The sequence below is a fragment of the Xenopus laevis genome, chromosome 4S (assembly GCF_017654675.1).
Source record: "Xenopus laevis strain J_2021 chromosome 4S, Xenopus_laevis_v10.1, whole genome shotgun sequence".
In the NCBI taxonomy this organism is placed as follows: Eukaryota; Metazoa; Chordata; class Amphibia; order Anura; family Pipidae; genus Xenopus; species Xenopus laevis.
The window spans coordinates 77,540,124-77,562,970 of NC_054378.1; the positions used below are offsets into that span (position 1 = coordinate 77,540,124).

Sequence of the window (22,847 nt, forward strand, 5' to 3'; positions counted from 1 at the left end):
GTACGATCAACTTCTCCTTTTTAAGAGTAATGTAATATAAATGCCATAAGCTGCACATATTTTCTTATAGCTGCTAGCTAAATGCAATACAGAGCCTTTCCCAGCTACTTTCCCTTTATTACACTGGCAAAATGATTTTCCCTTTCCTACTACTAAGGTACCGGGGATGTAATACTTACAGTAAAAACTATACACAAAACAGAGGGGACAATACAGTAGCACAATATAAATACAAAACTACAAGTACATTGAAATGTCAAAGAGACAGAGTAAAAGAGGCCCCTGTCCCACAGAGCTTACAATCTATTATAAACATAAAACATTCTGTGCAGTTTGCTATTTTACTTTTGTTTTGGCCTGACAGAAAGGAAGCTTTACAATGATGAATATTCTCAGCACAAGCCATGGTGAACCCACAATGTGCCAAATATTCTGTAAGCTGGGGCCACCTGATGAGTGTAAGGCTCAGCATCAGTGGCTCATTCATGCAATAAACCCCAAGGCACTTCTCTGTTAACCTGACCTTGGTGTGCTTGCCTTTGCTTATGACATGGTATAATAACTAAGCACTAACCGAGTGTTGTGGTTGCTCAAGTCTTTTCCTTTACAGACACTGCAGGACATGATAGTGGGCTTATCTGTTTGTGTAAGTAGTACACATAGCAAGTCACAGTGCTGTATTGCTGTCACAATTGGCTTTATTTATGCAGCAGCAACAACATGTAAATATATAGGGGACTACTAGTTTAGTATGAAATCACATGGATTCCCAGTCCCATCCATCAGCTTTGAGTGTGTGTGTATGTCAGCTAGCTAGAGGCAATGGGAAATGAACGAGAACACTGCCTACCTTGTAATGGTACAGTCCTACTGACAGATGAAGACTTTGGACAGGGCAGTCAGAGGTCCCTTCTGAACAGCTCCACAGATATTTTGGGGTTGTGAGTGGGTTACTTGGCTGAAGAGCAAGTGCTGGGGCTGGAGGAGGCAGCAGTAAGTTGCTACTTAGCTCGAGGTTACAAGGTTTCCTGAGCTCCTTTTTAGGAAATAGAAATTGTGCTGCTGTTGCAAGAACTACCAATGCTCTGTGTTTACAAGAAGTGATGCAATGGCTCTGCTGCCAATGGTTTGCCTGGGCGCATAATAACAACCTGGCCTCATACTGGCACTTCTTTAACACTCATTATTTGCCTAATGATATGGAAAAGTGATGATAGTGACAACCTTTATCTAGTGGAATCCTTAGTAAATAAACACACATAAGCAAAATATGCCTAGTTTGTGTTAGGAAGAGGGAGGAAGCTCAGATACTGAAAAAGTCTAATATAATGTGGTACTCCCGCTATACAGGCTCAGGTTATTCCATGTTTCCCCTATATTCCCGAGACATGCAAAAATGCTGATTAAACAAAATTATAGTGATAATAATATGGATACGGAGACCTGTACTATGTTATGGCCAATGCACTCATTACATGCTCTCTTTTTATAATTGCATTTTCGGAGATATACTGTATCTTCCCTAGTAATCACTTCATGGATATACAATTATAGCACCCTTGTGGAGCAGAACTACTCTTATCCCTGGGGTCTGTCTGTCTATCTATCTATCCATCATCTATCTATCTAATATATCTATATATCTATCAATCTTTTGTGTACCATGAAAACTAAATCCTACATGGGACCCTTAGTAAATATTTCATTCAGTTCAGATCATACTTAAACCCTTAATCTGGAAATACATGTAAAAATATCAGTGTTCCCAGTGCAGAAGAGCAGAATGCAAGTGCTGGGGTGAAGTTGTTGGCTATTGGGTCACTCATAGGAAAAGTAATCTGAGAATAAGACACAGTGTACAGGGTTGACACAGACACATGGGAGACGAGAAGCTGCTTCACAAGTAAACTGCTGCCTCACCTTAATCACACCTATTAACACCTGCAGGGAAAAGGAACATCATTTTGCATTAACCTGTTAGACTAGTCCTAGTTCCTTCCCTTTATGCTAATCAATCCACAATCAAACACCCTTTCACTGCTGAAAGGAAGCAGCAGTGCCAGCTATTAGGAAGGCAGATTTGCTTTATTTCGGCTACTGAAGGGGTGCCCATGGGGACATCACTTGCTGCTGTAGGCATTTACTGGAAGTCTCAAGATGAAGGTTCCCCAGTATTTCACCCTGTGATGGTACTAGTTAGGTATATGTTACTGAAGTTAATCTCAAAGAAATGTTTTCTTTGTTGATCCCCCTAGTGCTTTTCTTTACTAAACTGGTAATGCAGTAGTAATAGTTCCGTCACTTGTACACAGCACATTGCATGATAGCACTCAGCCAAAAATACAAATCCAGCAAAAGCTGTTATTAACAAGTATGGCTTAGAGCCTTCCTACACACAATGCCAATCACAGGCCACTTCCATATCTCTCATACATTCTGCAGTGGAAGCCAGTAGAACATTTAAGCAATATGTGAGCAGTGTTGTGAAGCTCAGGCAGCTCAGGTCTTACCTCTTGTGCAGTGTCACACAGGGATCAGTAGGCTAATGCCCCAAAGCAGAATGAAAGTAGCAATGAAGGCTGTGCGTGTGCTGAAGAACTTTCTCTACGAGTTTACACAGGGAGGTGTTGGCTGCTGCTACTTTCTCCTGTAACTGCTGTTAATTGTGTGCTGGCTGATTAGAGGAACAAGACGTGCTTGGGAAGCAAGATAACACAGGAGAGTGGAAATGTGTCCACTCCCAGCCTCTTGTTAAGAACCCAAGGCAACTTTCAAGAAAGAAGGCAAGGCCAGCGGGAATATTACATGGGCGCTAATGTATGAATCATTTCTATTGTGTAGAATAGAATTCTATTTGTGCAGAACTGTACCTACCAGCGGAGAGAAGAGCGCCAAGCTTGCATGAAAGTGCATTTGGTACTTACGTATTTCACTTGCCATAATGATTCTTTTGCTGAGGTAAAATGAATCCCCACTATATACTCTGATATACAGTGCTCCCAATGAGCATACATTTTATATCTAAAAAATGCAGAAGCTTGTTTAGCTGTTAGACAAATAACTGAACATTGGAACCTCTCACATGGGAACACCCTACATGTTTTGAACAATAAAAACCTTACACAACTTATTGTGTATTAGAATCTGAAGCACTTTCCAGTATTTAAAGCTTGAAACACCCTGGATTCTGATCCATCAGAAAAAAATGGGCACGTTCTGTGATATCCGCATAGTCTAAAAACACAATATGTAAGTGAAGCTTGGTGGGTTAACGGGGCCACAGTACAAAATTGTACTTATTTATGCTTAACAAAGTTCTGAAGTATGGAGAATAAATACAGAGAGTGGTAGGTGTTAAACAGAGAGTGTAAACAGCAAAGTAAGGGTGGGCAGTAAACAAGGACTAAGTGGGCACTAAACTACTGCTTGGACCATGTGTTACTCTCCAAAAAGGTTCTATATCCTGCAGGGATGCAAATTATAGTTTGTCAAAAACTAACAAAAATCACATAAGAAGCAAGTGCAATTCTATTTGCATGCTACTGTCATACAAGTGAATGTGAGGGCTAATTTGAGTATTTGTTTCTCATCCATAGAGCAGGGGGACAAACCACATGATATCAACCCATGAGCCATTGCTCCTTTAGAAAGAAGGGCAGGAGTGAGCAGAAACCAAACACAGTATGTGTGTGTGTGTAAGAGATAGTAAAATAATAAAATAAAGATGTATGCATGTTTAGCACCCTCCCAATACACAAGGCTGGTGTGACAGGGCCTTGTTCTTGCAGATCTGGCAGCAGGATTTGTTACGACAGCTTGCCATCTGACTGCCAGATATGAGCACTGCCTGTCATTTTAGAAAGAACATATTTTGGGTAATGTATATTGGCTTGTTAGTATCCAGCTGAACTGAGAAAGACCCTATTAACCAATGGCCCAATGAAACAGAGAACATGATTTTAGCTTTTTGCTGGAACAGCGGGCACTTGGTACAGTAACACTGGGATGTATAAATGTATACCTCCCAACTGTCCCTTTTTCGGAGGGACAGTCCCTCTTTTGACAGCTCAACCCACAGTCCCTCATTTGTACTGGAAAGTCCCTCTTTTCTCTGCACTGAACAGCCAGAAAAAGAAACAAAGTTTCTCACTTAATTGGCTTTTAGCAGAGAGCCCAGAACAGCTAACAGGTGCAAATAAGATACTTTGTAACAATTTTGAGACACAAAAACACTGTTTAGATAAGGAGAAATATTTTCAAACTTTCATAACCTGCCAAATTTTGTAAAATGAACAAGGTAATTAGGGGGTGTGGCCACAGAAAGGGGTGTGGTCAAAAATTGCTGTGCTACATGCGGAAAAAGAAATGTTGTCGCTCTTTTTACTTCCAAAATGTTGGGAGGTATGCTAAATGTAATTAACAGCCTTGAGAACAGGAATTGTTTATTCCAAACTGATTCTAGCCACTGTACTTGTATAACAATCATTTTCTCTTGGAAATGTGATCTCTAATTGTTGACTGAATAGGTTCCGTCTCTTGCCAGCTAATGCAAGCACTACAGATTATACACAAAAGATATGATGGGCGGCATGCAACCCTCCATATAGTGGCAGCATTAGAACAGAGGTTTTAAACCAAACAGTAATTTGTTTTGCAAAGATTTTTTTTTACATTTGTGTGTGTAAATACCATTGTTGTGGAATGTCTGAAATGACATATCACAACAACATGTCGAGATTATTTAAAGCAATAAATACAAGGCACCAAATCCTAGAGTTGACCGTTTATGGAACACATAAAAATGACAATAATACAGTGTATTTTATAGTCAAAAACTGAAATGCATCTTCTGCTACTGGGTCAGTGAGTCATTTTGAAATACAAACCTCCATCCAAAAATTCTTGTAAAGGAATGGGAGCCAAAATAAAATAACGTCTTTCATGGCACAGAGTAAAGCACCACTCACCTGCACCACTCACCTGCACCACTGCTAGGACATAAGTGCAGTTATTCATTCTGATGTTGGTGAGCATGCAACTTTTAGCCTGTCTCTGCATTTGGATTATCTAGAAATGGCTGCCTACCAGTCCAGTAAGGGGAATATTTGACACTGTTCATAATTCAAATTGTGTGGGGCGTCTCATTCTGTCAGACTGTGTAGTGGTTTCCCCTTCCAATGTAAGCCCTCTGTGGCCTGGAGCATGTCAGTACACACAAAGGTCTATTGAGGTCCCAAGTCACACAGCAAAAAGTGGAAGAGGCTCGTTTACAATCACAAACTGGAAAAAAAGGAACACAAGCCATTCCTTTAAACCTCTTAACATACTGGAGACGTCAACTGAATGTCTATAATCCTTTATCTTGCATACACTGGACTGAACAGGGCTGTACCATCAGTTGCTATCATTGTTATTTTTCATCTTAAAGGGGAAGGAAACCTAGCCGGTGCAAAAGACATCTTCTTCCACGCAATCTTCTTCCTGCTTTGAACGGCGCATGCGCAGTAGGATCATTTCGCCGGTACGGATCTACTGCGCATGCGCCAAAAGTCACGCGCATGCGCAGTAGATCGTACCGGCGAAATGATCCTACTGCGCATGCGCCGTTCAAAGCAGGAAGAAGATCGCTTGGAAGAAGATGTCGTCGGTGAACTCCCTGGACTGGACCTGCGCAGAAGGGTAAGTAACAAGTTAGGGGCATTTGCCCAGCGGGATGGGTAGGCCAGGGGGGAGGAGGGAGTGTTAGCAACAAACAGGAGGGGGGGGGGTGGGGGGTTTGCGCCGGCTAGGTTTCCTTCCCCTTTAATCTACTTCTACTGTAAATGGTTGTAATATGTGTAAATGTGCCTAGTTATTATAGTCAAATCTGAATATAAAATTCAGTTGTGTTTTACAGGTACATGTTATATAGCCTCTAACATTAAAATGATACAAATATACAGAGACGATCTCACACAATATCCTGCAGCATCTAATGACACATAAAGGGGCAGATTTTTTAAGGTTTGAATTGTATATTTCAAATTTGAATTTTCAAGTTGGATTTTTGGTCAAAACTCACAAATTTGAATTGGGAATAATCCAAACTACTATTCTCCACCTAAAACCTGCCGAGTTCATGTAGAAGTCAATGGCAGAGGTCCAGTGACCCATTTAAAGATGTTAGCTACCTAACATTCAAGTTTTTTCGGAAAAAAAAACGTGATTTCAGATTAGTCAAATAAGAATCGAATAAGAATTGAATACGAATCAAATTTTCGGATCGTCCCTTTCAATAGTTTTGAATTTGAACACAGTTTTTCTTAAAGGAGAATGAAAGTCGTTTACCACTTGGGGGTGCCAAATGTTAGGCACGGAAGAGAATGGCTCTGTGGTGCTCACTGGTATAACCTTGAGCCGGTGCAGTTTTCTGCTGATAGGGTTTCAGGTAAGTCAATACAATCACTTGGGGGTGTCTAACATTTGGCACCCCCCACGTGGTAAACGATTTTCCTTCTCCTTTAAAGGAGAATTTAACCCCTTATTAAAAAAAACCCTACTCCCCTACCCTACATGGATTCCCCTCCCTCCTCACCCACAGCCTAACGGCTACCCCGGGTAAATGCCCCTAACATTTTAGTCCAGCAGAGTTCACAGCAGCCATCTTCTTCTCTTCGGTAATCTTCGTGAAGTAAGTGCCGTATGCGCAGTTGGATCACTCTGCCAGTCCCAAACAACTGCGCATATGCTGAAAGTCACGGAAATTGCTAAGGCGCCAGAAGAAGACCCGAAGATTACTGAAGAAGAAGATGGCTGCTGTGAACTCTGATGCCCTGAATCTTCACTGAGGGGTAAGTAAAAAGTTAGGGGCATTTACCCAGGTTAGCAGCTAGGCTGGGGGGGGTCTATGTAAGGTAGGGGGTAGGGTTTTTGTTTTAATAAGGGGTTGAATTGTCCTTTAAATAACCTCCCATTCAAATTTATTTGAAAAAAAATGAAAGGCTAACAATAGGATGACACATGGGCCAGGCTGCCCATGAAAAATGTTCAGCCGCAAACTGCATCCATGGGTGAATCTCAGCTGATCAGCTTTTCTGCCCAGCTCAGATATGATCAGATAAGAGTCAGGGCGGCCATCAGTTAGTCATAAACAAGGGCTGACCAGCTGCCAATTGTGTTAAGGGCCAAATCAGAAGCCAGTGTCTGCCTTAAAGGGGTTGTTCACCTTTGAGTTAATTTTTAGTATGATATATACAGTGATATTCTGAGACAATCTGCAATTGGTTTTCATTTTTTATTATTTGGGGTTTTTCTTTTAAATAGATTTTTAGTCAGCAGCATTCCAGTTTGCAATTTTTAGCAGTCTGGATGCTAGGGTGCAAAATCCCCTAGCAACCATGCACTGATTTGAATAAAAGACTGGAATATGAATAGGAGAGGTGCATAATAAAAAGTAGCAAAAACAGTAAATTTGTAGCCTTACAGAGCATTTGCTTTTAGATGGGGTCAATGATCCCCATTTGAAAGCTGGAAAGAGTCAGAAGAAAAAGGCAAATAATTAAAAAATTATAAGAAATAAATAATGAAGATCAATTGAAAAGTTGCTTAGAATTGGCCAATATATAACATTCTAAAAGTTCATTTAAAGGTGAACAACCACTTTAAGTTGAAGATTTTACAGATTTTACAGATTTTACAAAGCTACAGTGCAAGACTTAAAGGATAAGTAAACCTTTAAAATAAGTAAAAATTGATGAGAGTGATAGTCTAAGACCTTCTGTAATTTACATTCATTATTTTTTTAAATTCTAAGATATTAAGGGAAATGAATTTAGTTACAACAGTGCCACCTGCTGGTCAGTTTTCAACAGTGATCCAGTCGAACCCGTCAGAAGACAGAAAGAGGTTCAAAAGTAATAGGTGTCGATACAAAACAGCGCAGAGATTCTGCTGCAAAAGTGCCTTTATTAACACAGGTGTTAATAAAGGCACTTTTGCAGCAGAATCTCTGCGCTGTTTTGTATCGACACCTATTACTTTTGAACCACTATTACTGGCTTTGGATGGAAGCAAGGTGCGGCGATACTTAAATCAAATCACGGAGGAATAAGTACCAGTTCTTTACAATTTACTAGAAGACAGAAAGAGGGCTGGTCCGATTGTTCTTTGGTTTAAAAAAAGATGTGAGAAAAGTTATCTGAGGTTTCTGATGTTTTTCTAAAGTTTCTTGTCTCACCAGTAGGTGGCACTGTTTAACAAAATACATTCAACCTCAAAATTAATTTAACCTCAAAATAAAAATTTGCCTTATAAAAAGGAGACATAATTCTAAGCAACTTTCCTATCAATTAATGAAAAATTTGCAGTGCTTTTAACGTTATTTATAAAATGAATGCTATTGAAAGCAGCATTTGCTTAACTCCTTGTTACTTTTTAAACAATGCTGCAAAAGCTTTAGTTCCCCAGTAAAGATGTTAATCAGCTGCCTTGTCTTACATTGTATTAACAGTTTGAGGCACCAGGGCAGACAATAGAAAGGGACAAACACTGCTTTCAATAGCAATACTCATATCAAAACCTTAAAACCATAGAAAATTTGTAGTGAATATCTATTGCAAAGTTGCTTAGAATTATGCTTTTTTTTTTATTAGGCAAATTTTAATTTTGGGCTTGACTTGCCCTTTAAATTGTTTAAAACAGCAATTTCATCAATCTTACATTCACTTATTTTAAAGGTTTACGTATCCTTTAATCTTGAATAAAGGGGCAGCCTTCAAGGGGACCTGTAAACCTATAAAATCGTTCTAAATCCAAATAAAATATAAATTTTGTGCTTGTACTTTACAACTAGATAGCATCTTGTTTCCTTCATTTCTTTGGAATTTGTCATCATAACATAAAAGAAAAGCTAATGTATGCTCCAGCACTTACAACACATACCCCAGGCTATGTGAGGTTACAGCAGGTAGTAAGGACTGAGTATATGTGGCAGGGGAGGTGCAGTATGTGACGTCATTGCGATATGGTATAGTGGAGGGGAGGGTAATGCACACAATTTCATTGGAAAAGAGATTTTACTATTGTGCCTTTAGGATGTATTTCTGGGTTACAGGTCCCCTTTAAAAAGCCCAAAAGGAAAACTATACCCCCAAAATGAATATTTAAGCAACAGATAGTTTATATCAAACTAAGTGGCATATTAAAGAATCTTATAAAAAAAAGAATATATATTTAAGTAATTTTGTGATGTCTGTGTGCTGCCTCAGAGATCACCTGACCAGAAATACTACAACTCTAACTGTAACAGGAAGAAGTGAGGAAGCAAAAGACACAACTCTGTCTGTTAATTGGCTCATGTGACCTTACATGTATGGTTTGATTGTGTGCAACGTGAATCTTACGATCCCAGGGGACGTCCCTTATTTTTTAAAATGGCAATTTTCTATTTATGATTACTCAATGGCACATACTACTAAAACAGTATATTGTTATGAAAATGGTTTATTTACATGAAGCAGGGTTTTACACATGAACTGTTTTATGCACTATATTTTTTTTATAGAGACCTACATTGTTCGGGGGTATAGTTTTCCTTTAAGGGATATTTCTATAATGGTGTGCAATTTAGTAGCAATGTTTGTAAAGCAATCCTCCTAGTTGCTATTATGTATAAAGTCACACCCATACATATGTTTAAACACAGAGATGAATGCATTCTGTACATGACTCAATAAAGACAACAACACACTGCATGTTTGCACATAAAATACATGCTGCCTGGTGTTGTGACAATTGAGCAGTTACCTTGTATCGCTCTATTGGATCCTCCTGCTGTAATTGGCTCTCTCGCATAGCCAGATATTCCTTTTCAAATTTCTTCAGTTTCTTGGTTGGCACCTGTAGGGGGCAGCAATAAGCAAAAGTTTTACATTGCACTCCATTTTAGACTTGGAAGTGTTACCAGATAAAATGCAAACAGTAGAAGATACTAATCTTTGCCACAAGATGCCTTAGTTAGATATAGATTTAGCATACCGGCCAACATTTTGGAAATAAAAAGAGGGACAAAAAAGTTGCTGCACATAGTGTGGCCACACCCCCTAATTACCATGTTCATGTTACAAAATTTGGCAGGTTATGAAAGTTTAAACATATTTCTGTGGTTATTACAATTTTACTAATGAAGGTGAATTGCCCTTTAAGCTGTGAGTCTAACTTTTCCCAAGGGACCCGTTATCTTATATTGTTACAATTACTTGTTTGCTTATCTTAAAATTTTAACAAAAGTATCTTATCTACTGCTGTGGCTGTTCTGGGCTCTCTGCCAAAAGCCAATTAAGTTATAAACGTAAGGTTTTTTTTCTGGCTGTTCAGTGCAGAGAAAAACGGGACTTTCCAGTACAAACATGGGACTGCGGATTGAGCTTTTAAAAGAGGGACTGTCCCTCTAAAAACTGGACAGTTGGGAGGTATGATTTAGAAAGCACAGAAGCTTGTACCACCTTATAATCAAAACCAAACAACATAACTTTACAGTTACCCTTTATCTTTTTTTTTTTTTTTAAACAACATTTTGCCTTTCTAGTTGTCATCTCTTGAGCCTGAAATGCCAAACCGTAGTTATCCATTGTGATAAAATGATTTATTTAGCAGGGCGGAGACTTATATAAGCCCAAGAAAATAAAAATAATTATTAGATTGCTTTAGAATACTGCTATTTACAATATAAACTGCAATTTAATGATATTAATAGTTTTCATTATTGCATTTCTCTACAACAAACCCAATTGGCAGCCACCTACAAGTAGGAGATACTGGTTTCCCTTAGTGACAAAACCCTATGAAACAAAGTTCAGAAATGAAAGGCAGTGTAAGGTCGCCCATGGGCATGTTGCTATGCACTGGTCAAACCAGAATACGTATGTGCTGAATCATGCTTACAACGGATAGGTTGGTGGCTGCCATTGTTTTTTTTCTCCCTGGGTGCACATTTCGCTCGTGATTCCAGGCAAAACCATTGTGGTTTGGGCTGAGACAGAGCACAGGGTGAAGAGCAGGCAGTGCTGGTCAATTAATAATGAAACAGAGGATTTCCAGAACCAGAACAAAATAAAGTGGTTATATTGATTCCAGAACTGTACAGGGAGGGGAGAATGCAGTGCAAGAATAGGTCCTTGTTGTAAAGTGGTCATTAGTGAAAGGGGATACTGATGTCATACAGGTTAATCCAGTAATTCCAGCTCCATTGCTTTCAATTGCTATCCCTGCCCAACACAAGGTTCAGCTTTCTGGGACATTCCCCCACATGGGCTTTGTGTGAATATTCTTATTTTTCTTAGACTTTCAATGATATTTTGTGAAGGAGCCACTACATCAAACAATTATGCACTGGCTTATGTGGCCTGTGTTTAGCAACACTGCAATTCGTCTTCATTTCATAAAATATATCTGTAGAAATAAGTAAAGAAAAAACAAAAAAAGAAAACACTGCAAATCCAGTTGATTTGACTTATTTCTACAGATATACCACGACCTGGATGAATGAGAATCTACACAAACATTTTAGAATTTTTTTTTTTTAATTATTTGACGTATGTCCTTTTAATATACAGTTCAATTCAGGCCTTCCATTATTCATCTTCCTGTCTCTTTTTTAAAGCATTGCCTGTTGCTAGCGTAAATATCACCCTAACAACCAGATATCATCTGAAATTTAATACTCTGAGCTACTGGACAAAAAGCTAAATAATTTAACACCAAAAAAGACCAAATCCAAATTATCTTGGAATATCATAGTCCACATGTCAAAATAACATGGATAAAAACATGATGGAATGTTTAACATATGACAAAAGCTGGAGATGTGCGTGGGAGGTGCACAAATATTGTAACTGGTATCAGACAATGTAACAAATGCAAGTAATATGTACTAAGCAGTGATAAGTTGCACATGCCCCTTCTAAACTAGCAGCACAAACTACATTTTCTGCTAAGTACTAAACAATATTCCACCTCACAATTTCCTATACATGGCAATAATTGAACTGAGTTTACAGTCTATTTCAGAGCCCTATAGAGGCTCATTTCATAAAATACAAAACTTTTTTCCCAGCCACATTTGAGTAAAAATGGTATTATTTGATAAGTGCAAATATTTTTTCTACTAATGAAATTCTCCAGTTTCTTTATGAGATTCCTACAACTTAAAAAATAATATTTCGCTTTACACTTAGTTTATTTGGCTAAAAGTGTTTGCCTGCTCTAAAAACTAGAATATTCTTAAATACCAAAGTCTTAACCCAATAATGGTAAATATGCCGCACACAGGGCTGAAACTTGACTTGCTGAAAAACCCAGGCAAAGAATCAGCATTGCAATCTGCTCCTTTCTTTTTTTTTTGTTATAATTAGTTTTCTTCATTTTTATTGGGTTTTCCAAAGCATAAAAGATGTATATTTTAATAGAACATGTTAAGTATGATACAATTACATAAATGCCTATGCCATGCAGTTTGCAACACCAGAGTACATAATAATTTTATAAATATAAGCATAATAATTACATTACAAGAATAATGAGCCAATAAAACCTAAAGTGATATTAAATAACCAGACAGACATTAAACCAAACCTCGCATGGTGGATTTACAACCTTAAAACTTTTTTTTTAATGATACCAAGTCATTAATGTTGTCCAAAAATAATCTGTTCCTTTCCTTGCCTGTATGCGGAATAATTGCATTGTGCAGACAAAACACAGGATAAAGGCTGAGAGCTGCAAGAAGGTTTTATAAATCTGCCCCATATTGTTCTTTAATTTGTCTTGTCTACATACTAAACAGTATGTGCACCGGAGCCATCCATATGTGTCACCATACTGTACTGATATCTGTTTAATTGTCCTGTAGGTGACCATTAAAATCCAGGTCTTTTATACAGTTAAGGTAGACAGGAAAAAAAGGACAAAATTTGCCAGTTACCACAGTTTTGGCCTCTCCATTGTTTGCTATTACAAGCAGCCACTGTTTGGCGACATTTCCCAATTATCTGTAGGGCCAGATAGAGCTCTCAGCACTCAAGCTCCTACCCTGACCTACATTCCAGAGTGAGGAGAAATAAAAGCATTGTTCAGTTCACTGCTAGTTCAGCTAATATCAGGGTAACATGGTCTGACTTTATTACACTGAGGACATCAGTTTAAAGGAACAGGTCAGTGTAAAAATAAAAATGGGCTAAATAGATAGGCTGTGCAAAATAAAAAAAATTCTAATATAGTTAGCCAAAAATGTCATCTATAAAGGCAGGGGTGACTGAATGTCTAACATAATAGCTTGAATCCAATTTACTGCTTTTCAGCTCTCTAACTCTGAGTTAGTCAGCGACTTGAAGGGGGGCTACATGGGACATAACTGTTCAATGAGTTTGTAATTGATCCTTAGCATTCAGCTTAGATTCAAAAGCAACAGATATGACCCATGTGACACCCCCCCCCCCCTTAAGTGGCCTGGTAACCAATCATTGTAAACCAAGAGAGCTGCAAAGCAGGAAGTGTTCTGGCTATTATGTTAGACATCCAGTCACTCCAGCCTTTATACATTACATTTTTGGCTAACTAACTATATTAGACATTTTTTATTTTGCACAGCCTAGTTTGCCTAGTTTTTATACTGAACAATTCCTTTAATAACATTTGTGTATGTGAGCTTAAACATTGTGTGGTACTCCTTGTGATGCTTGATCAAACAACAACAGTAGTAATGTTAAAGCATATACAGTATAAGAATACGTAGGATTTCCAGAATTCTGACAATCCAGACGGAGACTTTGCCTCCATACACTGGATGAAGCAATGCCCCTGTACACTGTTATATAATATACAAGGCAAGAGACAGCAGGTTGGTACTTTATCAATGCTAACTGCAAAAGGAACTCAAAACTAAATGCCCCTGGACATGAGGTTTCTGGGAAATTGCAGGTGGAGAGCTGCAATGTGGATATCTCTTGTTTGGGTGATGCTCTAAAATTAACCCCTCTGTTGTGTGAGACAGTGCTTGTATACTGTGACTTGCACAAACTGCAGGTAAAATAACAACCTAACAGGCTTCTTTTATATTAGGGATGCGCCAAATCCAGGATTTGGTTCGGGATTTGGCCTTTTGCAGCAGGATTCGGCTGAATCAAGAAGGGAAATCGCATGACTTTTTGTCACAAAATAAGTAAAAAAAAAATTTCCCCTTCCCACTGCTAATTTGCATACGCAAATTAGGATTCAGATTTGGTTCGGTATTTGGCCGAATCTTTCCTGAAAGATTCAGGGGTTCGGCTGTATCAAAAATAGCGGATTTGGTGCATCCCTATTTTATACCGTAGGCGGCTTATTTTGATTTGTAATAATCTTATACAGAAGGTGATACTTTTAGTAGCTTAACTTTAACCAACGGGCTACCCCACTGTTCCCACCTGCAGGCCCCCTCTCCACCCCCACAAAGGGTAAAAAGGGGTGGAGAGCAGAAAAGGGATCATATGCCTGGGGGGCTGAATGGGGATTGTGGCTAGGAGGGGCAATGAGGGGGAATATCCTCAACATAAAAGGGGGCAGGGCCGTGACATAAAGGGAGTGGATTGGGTGGGGATTGTTAAATGGGAAAGGGTTACTCAGGTGTAAGGGGATCAAAGTGGAGCAGGGAAAAGAGACTGGGGTAGATTGGAGACAGGTTGGGAGTGAAACAACCAAGAATTACACATTTACATATTTCATCATATTAATAGATAACCTTGCTGCACATCATGATTGATTCCCCAGATTATACTCCAAAGATTTATCATATGAATGCCAGCCTCAGAGTTCTGTGCTATTGCAATCGATTCAGCATAACAGATTATGTACCAGTTTTCCTTCTGCAAAAGGTTTTTATAAAGGAGTTATCTTTTGTCAGCATCCAAGCAACACAACACTGCAGAGCTCGGTTAACCTAGCAGCTGAAAGACAGGATCAAAGGAATAAAAATGAATTCCATTTAAAAATAAATCTCCCCGAAAAGCTCAGCTGAATCTAATCTAAGGAAAAACACTGTTCAAAACGATAGGGCTGATCATTTTTTGTCAGATTTTCTTCATACTGTTAGCTCTGTAGCATACCCAGAAGAGAACACGAACAGCAGTGTTACAGACACTGAAATGTTGCTATGTGAGGTTAATAATATACTTTTCTGGGGGACCAAGATAAATTCTAGCTATATCACTAGGGTTAGGCAATTAGGTACTAAAAGAAGGAAGCTATTTTATGGAACAACTTGCACACACCCATCATGAACAGACAAAAAAAAGAGAGGGCAATATAAGCTTGGCTTGATGTAGAGCAAGATGAGAAATGGAATTCATAATGGTTGCTTCAACATCAGGTGCTAGCTAGAAAAGCTTTGGTAACAGCCATTATTATCCAGCCTTTGCACAATGCCTTTAAAAAGCCAGAAGAGTTTAAGATGAACAGATCTGGCCTTACCTCCTCACCTTGGCAGGTACAGCCACACTAGTGCAATTTTAATACAAACTGCCCAGAAATTCATCTGTACAGAAAATTTACATTAAAGGGGTTGTTCCCCTTTGAATGAACTTTTCGTATAATGAAGAGAGGGATATTCTGTGACAATTTGTAATTGGTTTTCATGTTTTATTATTTGTGGTTTTTGAGTTATTTAGCTTTTTATACAGCAGCTCTCCAGTTTGCAATTTCAGCCTTCTGCTTGCTAGGGTCCACATTCTCTTAGCAATCATGCATTGATTAGAATAAATGACTGGAATATGAGCAGGAGAGGCCTGAATAGAAAGATGAGTGATACAAATTTAGCAATAACAATAAAAGTGTAACCTTGCAGAGCATTTGTTTTTAGATGGGGTCGGTGACCACCATTTGAAAGCTGTGACGAGTTAGAAGAAGAAAGCAAATAACTGAAAGACTATAAAAAAATAAATAATGAAGACAATTGAAAAGTTGCTTAGAATTGGCTATTTTATAACATACTAACATTTAACATAACACTCATGTGTATGGCCAACTTTGCTTTGTTCTGTTCATCAGCTATTATAACAAGAACAATAATAAAATAGCAAACCTGCCACAATCCAATGGCAAGGCGCTCCCTTTTACAAGAATTTGCTGCTATTTTCCACCCATCACATAAGATGAATATACTCTGCAAGAAATGTACAAGCGCCAAAGACAACCTTGTTCATTTGCTCTGATTTCAGAGCGGCAGAGAAAACAGGACAGGTGACAGGTAAGTTAATGGGGCATATGACAATTACATCAAACAAACTTTAAATAAATGAAATTGAAAGGCTAACAAAGGTTTCACAGACAGTGAAAATGTTAAATAGATAAAACCATAGATTATAAAAAAATATCACCAGTTCACCTCATCTCTACAATGTCTTCTTATAACTGTTTGTGCAAATAAGCATTGCTGAACAAACTACCACTACATTTTTTTCTCTGCTTCACGGCTATGCCTAAATCAACAGAACAGGCCCATCACTGCTACATAAGGAGCTTGAGTGCAACAAATATTAGGGGCATTGTATGAACTAGTGTCAATTCATAAATACTAATACATGTGCATGTACTACTGGATGCTACAGCAATTCTAGTATCTGTTATAGGAAAGCAGTAATGTATTAAATATTAAAACAGATTATATAGCTTGGTGAAAAAACAACATTTTACCCTACTTTCTAGCCAAACGTATTTTTAAGATTCATATATTTTATATATTTTCATATATTTAACTGTCTCCTTGAAATATCTCATTGCAGCAATAAATAAACAAGATATTTCAAAACACACGTCCCTTTTGTAAACTATTTTTGTAATATTTAAGTCTGGTTTCATTTTTCACTTTCTCCTGTCTCCCTGGAGCAGCTCTGGGAGGAGGGTCACAGACTCAGTAAACTGATCTAATTTGATACTTTAGTTGATACATTTCTCATATTTGGCCCTTCTCAGCCCTACAGCAAATTTTAGGGCCCTCAACATATCCAGAGATTGTCCTGTTTTACCAATTTATGTTGAATTTGCTCATTATTTGGGCTTCATGGGGCCCCCTATACCTTCTGGGCCCCCTGCAGCCGCAGGGTCTGCTTCCTCTGTAGTTACACCCCTGGATATAACAGATACAATAGTTGCTAACATTCCACAGCTGCTGAGAAATGTATCAACTAATGTAACATATTGTAACAGTTCTGCAGCATCTGCACAATTGCAAACACAGTGAAGAGTAAATGATAACACCAAAAGAACATTAAAGGGCATCAGGAATATTTTCAGTGCCCTCCGGACCCATCTATTGAATAGGAGCTGCAAGTGATCCATGAAATGGAACGAATTTCCCTTCTTGCTCCTTATACAACTACATACAGGACCGCCATCAGAAATCACAGGGCCCCATACGACAAAATTTCCTGGGCTGCGCCCACCGCAAGCCCCACCTACAGGTCCGCCCTCCCCACCCCACAGGTCCGCCCCCCACCACACAGTAAAAAAAATTTGGTGGCTAGGGTTCCCACATGTTAATAAAAAATAAAAAGATATTGGTGGTCAGGCCCCCCCCCATTAAAGAAATATTGGTGGCTAGGACCCCACATGAGAAAAAAAAAATTGGTGGCCAGGGCCCCCATCTCTACATTATAAGAAAATTGGTGGCCAGGGCCCCCTTAAACGTCCATACCTTTCCGAAGTCAGCAGCTCTCAGAAAGATGGGGGCCTGGCTAATCAAGTAAGTGTGGCGTGGCAGGGCCCCCCTTACCCTCGGGGCCCCCTACAACTTGTTTTTAAGAGTGTTTATTTTAGGTATATCTCACTTGGAATAAGATACTGTGCATAGCCTTTTCGATTGTAAAAAAACAACAAAATAAATATTTTTCAAAACACAATCAAAGCAATTTAATGAGAGAACTCACCGATCAATGTATAATAATGGTCACCGGGCCCCAAGATAAATATTTAAACAAGCATGGATGAGGTTTTCAAATAGCAGAGCGTATCCCTACTGGTGCTTCTCATCCAAGAAAAGAGGATTGTATCCCAAAAACAACAGATCCTTAGTAGGTATACACTGAAAGGTAAATGAATGCACAGAAAGTTCTGCTCCAGCATATATTTATAATAGGGTTGCCGGCTGCTTGCAAAATAAGTCATCTGTGTCAGGTAGAGCCTGGTAGAGCGTGATGGTACAACTTTAAATTGTAGGATTCCATTATCAGGTTAGGAATAAGTTATCCAAGGATCAATTTCACTTGCAACAGTTACTTCATTGTTTAGGCTGAAAAAAGGTATTAACCCTTCAATTTCACACATACACAACAACTCTTTTGTTACTGTGGATTTAGCGCAAGACAAATGCCCAAAGTTCTCGACAATCATGCCTCTCATGGAAAAACTCCTTATTGGCTTGTAACTGGTGATCACCCAGGCTAACCTGAGTACCAATGTTCAATATAATATGCTAATCCTAAAAAAATTAAAAAAACATTTAATCCTATTTTTGAAGGCTGCAAACACAACCTGTCTAGAACTTTTCCAGTTCACTTTATTACTGTTTTCTTAATAACAACCGCCCCTTTCCTCACTGCAAATGCTGTATTGTAATATTTTGCCTTCTGTCCTGTGTATATTTCTATAAGCAAAAATATTACCGGCAAGTCTCTTCAAACTGATATACTGATATTTGTATAGTGCTATAAACTGTCTTACTACTACCAATTTTCCAGAAATAGCAACCCATTATTTCATCCTATTTTCCCTTTGACTCTGACTGCCCCTCCATTTTTTCCAAGACATCTCCCTCCACTAGCAATTAAGCTACTGTTTTAGAATAGTCAACAGTTCAAAACTTTAAGCACTTGCAAGAAGGTAGAAGGCTCAATAAAGCAAGTAACCACACAGCAGTTTGTAAGTTAGAATAGAAGATCAATACCAGAGAGTCAGAAAAGACAAATTAAAAATAAGTATAGCAATAAAAATGGATCCTCATAGTCGATAAGGGCTTGGCTTTTTTTTTTGTTGCCGCAGTCCGTGACCATGACAACCATATAATACAGAGTGCTCTACACTGTTTGAATATTGAAGTTGTCAATACTATAGGCAACTGCACTAACCAAAAAAACAGACGTCTCTAATAACTATAAAGATAGACACAGAAGTGGTAGCATGCAGGTAGGAGTACATCATAGAAATAAAACAACTACCCCCACAAACAAATACTTGAATTTTCTGTGTGGCAGCTACAAAAATACTGAAAGCAGATAATAAAGCCAAAGCAGGGCTCTACTTTACGTCAATGTCATGGCTTCAAACCCCTGATTAACAGTTCCCATCTTGTGATAATTGGCTGTCAAAAACATTAATCTGCATGACATCTCAGTAAAAGATGGTGAATCCCTCATGTCTTATGGCACATCACCCACAGAGAAATATGAGCCAGATCATTTCTTCTTTAATGCAACCCTTTCCTCTTCAATTTAACTGTTTAATAATCGCTGATTTTAACCTTTTAGGGTAGTGGCAAACAGGAAGATTAGTCACCCAGCGACAAATCTTCTCTTCTTTGGGTGAATAATCTCCCCGAAATGCCTTCCCACCGGCACAAATACAAATCGATGGTGGGATGGCAAACAAATTGTTTTGGATTTCTGAAGTTGCCACGTGAAGTACTTTGGGCGACTTCGGAAATGTATACCATCCCGCCGGCGATTTGTATACTTGCAGACGGGAAGGCATTTGGGGAGATTAGTTGCCTGAAGAAGGGGAGATTTGTCGCTGGGTGACTAATCTCCCTGTCTGCCACTACCCTTTGGGCAAGGCTACACATGGCATTTTTACACTGCGTTTTTAAAAAAGCTCCACCAGGCGTAAATACGCATAAACTGCACTACCACTGAAACTAATGAAAAACGCACTATGGCAATTCACACAGGGCGCTTGCAAGCCAAAATCCGCCACAGGACTCCAGTATTGGCGTTTTTCAGCAGAAACGCGAATACGTCAAGAAACTACCAAATCAATAGACTCTATGGGATCTGCACGTTTGAAACCACACTTTGCGTAAATACGCAGCGTATTTTAAATATGGCGTCCAAATTCTCAATGAGAACAATGAGAAGTGCATGTTGGGAAAAGATTTACCAAGATTTATTGAAATGGTATATGACTAAGGGCCTCATGGGGCCCCTTTACCCCCATGCAGCCACATGGTCTGCTTCTTCTATAGTTGTACCCCTGCCTTCCTGTATGGGTTACAAGCAAGGTTGTTCTTGGAGTTTCACTGGCCATTACCTAATCACATTAGACTACCCCTTTAGAGAAAGTTTAGAGACTTCCTCTTTGATCTCCTGCACTGAACAGCCAGAAAAAAATATAAAGTTTCTAAAACTGCGGCTTTTGGCACAGAGCCCAGAATGGCAGGTGCACTTAGATACATTTGTAACAATTTAAGATAAGCAAAGAAACAATTGTAACTATTTAAGGTAAGCAGGTCTCTTGGGGAAACTGTGATTTGCAGCTTAAAATTTTACCTTCATTAGCAAAACTGTAATAACACATAAAACATGAACCCTAAAACCAGAAATGTGTTCAAACTTTCCATACCCTGCCAAATTTTGTAAAAAGGATGTGGTATTTAGGGGGTGTGGCCATAAATTGGGCGAGGTCCAAATAATTGTTACAATGCTACGCGAACAACTGTTTTTCTCCCTCTTTCTATTTTCCAAATGTTCGGAGCTATGCTTAACTGATACGTGTTCATCAAAAATAATATTCCCAGGACTGAATTGTAACGCTATTATATACAGCACATTGTTATGGTGTTAACATTACAATGTATTGTATGTGCACAGGTATACAGATCAATGCTTGATGTTGCACTGCTGTAACCCTGAGTGCTGGAGTGTGTGTGTAAAACACAGCACTGCCTCTTTTTGCTTAGGAGCTTTGACTGGCAATCCAATAAATACGTTTGTACTACTGCACAACAGAGATAGCACTGATAATGTTACCATAACCACATGAATATCCGATTATGTGTAGGAAAAAAAATCAGATGCTGCTGCTTTTCCTATCGGTTCTTTGAAAATGGATATTTGAGAGAAAACATGTTTCCTGCCCTGAGGGAGACAAGATTTCCTTAAATTGTTTCAAGCATCAAAAACCAAAGCTGTATGCTGTAACCGATTCAGCTCTCTAGCTTTTTATATATGAGAAGCAATGTCTGTATGTTTAATAAACCATTTCCCACATTTAGCAATCAACAAAAAATGTGGGTTTTATGTTACTTGCATGTCATTGTAACTTATAACAGGGACTCTGCAGATCCATGGGTTAGCACTATTGTTAAGGGCTAATTGCATATTTACTATTATATGTCCAGCACTTGAGACCGACAGCATATGGAAGTGATGTCTGCCAGCATTCTTCAGCTGCTAGAGAAGATTCTGAGTCTGTCACTTTCCATTTAAATAGGAAACATGGGGCTGAAACTTGACACTTTTTAGCAGAAGTAGTAAGGTAGCAGAAGTTGGCTGTTTCTCGGACAGTTCCAAATTTCTAGAGAATAATAAGCCTAGTTTGCCAAAGGAACATTATCGGTTTGGATTAGGTCTAGCAAAATCAAGGATTCAATAGAGTGCCATTGTTGCAAAAGGGCCAACATTTCCTCCTTTGTTGTTTGTTACACTGCTAAATTTGAATTAATCCCAGTTTGCGTTATCAGCATTATTAAAGTAATTCACCAAAATGTAGATTTCTGCATGGGTTTAAATAAAGGACAAGATTTGTTTCAATTGTTTCATAGTAAAAGAGTATCAAATAGTACAAAGAGTCAAAATGAATAATCTCAGTGTAATACATTGGATTTACAATGTTTATTTTTTTGTGGAATTGTAAAAAACAAGTATTTTCTGTGAAAGTTTTTTTTGCATTTCCTTAGCTGCGCTTCTTGCATAAATGAGATTAAATTTGGAATCATGTGGAGATAATCTCATGATTCAAACAGCAATCAGGTGATGGATGGTGCTTGCTAAATCTTATTAATGCCAGTTATGCCTTGTATAGTAACAGAGTTGTAAACAGTAATGTAAATGGGGTTTCTTAAAGGGATACTGTCATGGAAAAAAAAAATTCAAAATGAATCAGTTAATAGTGCTGCTCCAGCAGAATTATGCACTGAAATCCATTTCTCAGAACAGCAAACAGATTTTTTTTATATTTAATTTTGAACTCTGACATGGGGCTAGACATATTGTCAATTTCCCAGCTGCCCTAAGTCATGTGACTTGTGCTCTGATAAACTTCAATCACTCTTTACTGCTGTACTGCAAGTTGGAGTGATATCACCCCCCTCCCTTTCCCCCCCAGCAGCCAAACAAAAGAACAACGGGAAGGTAACCAGATAGCTCCCTAACACAAGATAACAGCTGACTGGTAGATCTAAGAACAACACTCAATAGTAAAAACCCATGTCTCACTGAGACATTCAGTTACATTGAGAAGGAAAAACAGCAGCCTGCCAGAAAGCATTTCTCTCCTAAAGTGCAGGCACATGACCAGGGGCAGCAGGGAAATTGACAATATGTCTAACCCCATGTAAGATTTCAAAATTGAATATAAAAAAATTTGTTTGCTCTTTTGAGAAATGGATTTCGGTGCAGAATTCTGCTGAGTAGCACTATTAACTGATGCGTTTTGAAAAAAACATGTTTTCCGATGACAGGATCCCTTTTAAAAAAAAAAAAAAAAAAAAAAAAAGAGTCCACTGACACAGGATCCGACTGGGCCAGCAGGACACCAGGAAAAATCTTGGTGGGCCCCACCAGTCCCTG

At 38.6% G+C, this 22,847-nt stretch overlaps 1 protein-coding gene across 1 annotated transcript in view; it reads right to left on the reverse strand.

The window, feature by feature from the left end:
* rabgap1l.S (RAB GTPase activating protein 1-like S homeolog) overlaps positions 1–22,847 on the reverse strand; it is a gene marked incomplete at its 5' end in the record, with an annotated part of 148,777 nt that overhangs the window by 5,597 nt on the left and 120,333 nt on the right. The window contains 1 exon segment of the mRNA NM_001096453.1: positions 9,784–9,876. Within this exon segment, the coding sequence (NP_001089922.1) occupies positions 9,784–9,876 (93 nt within the window).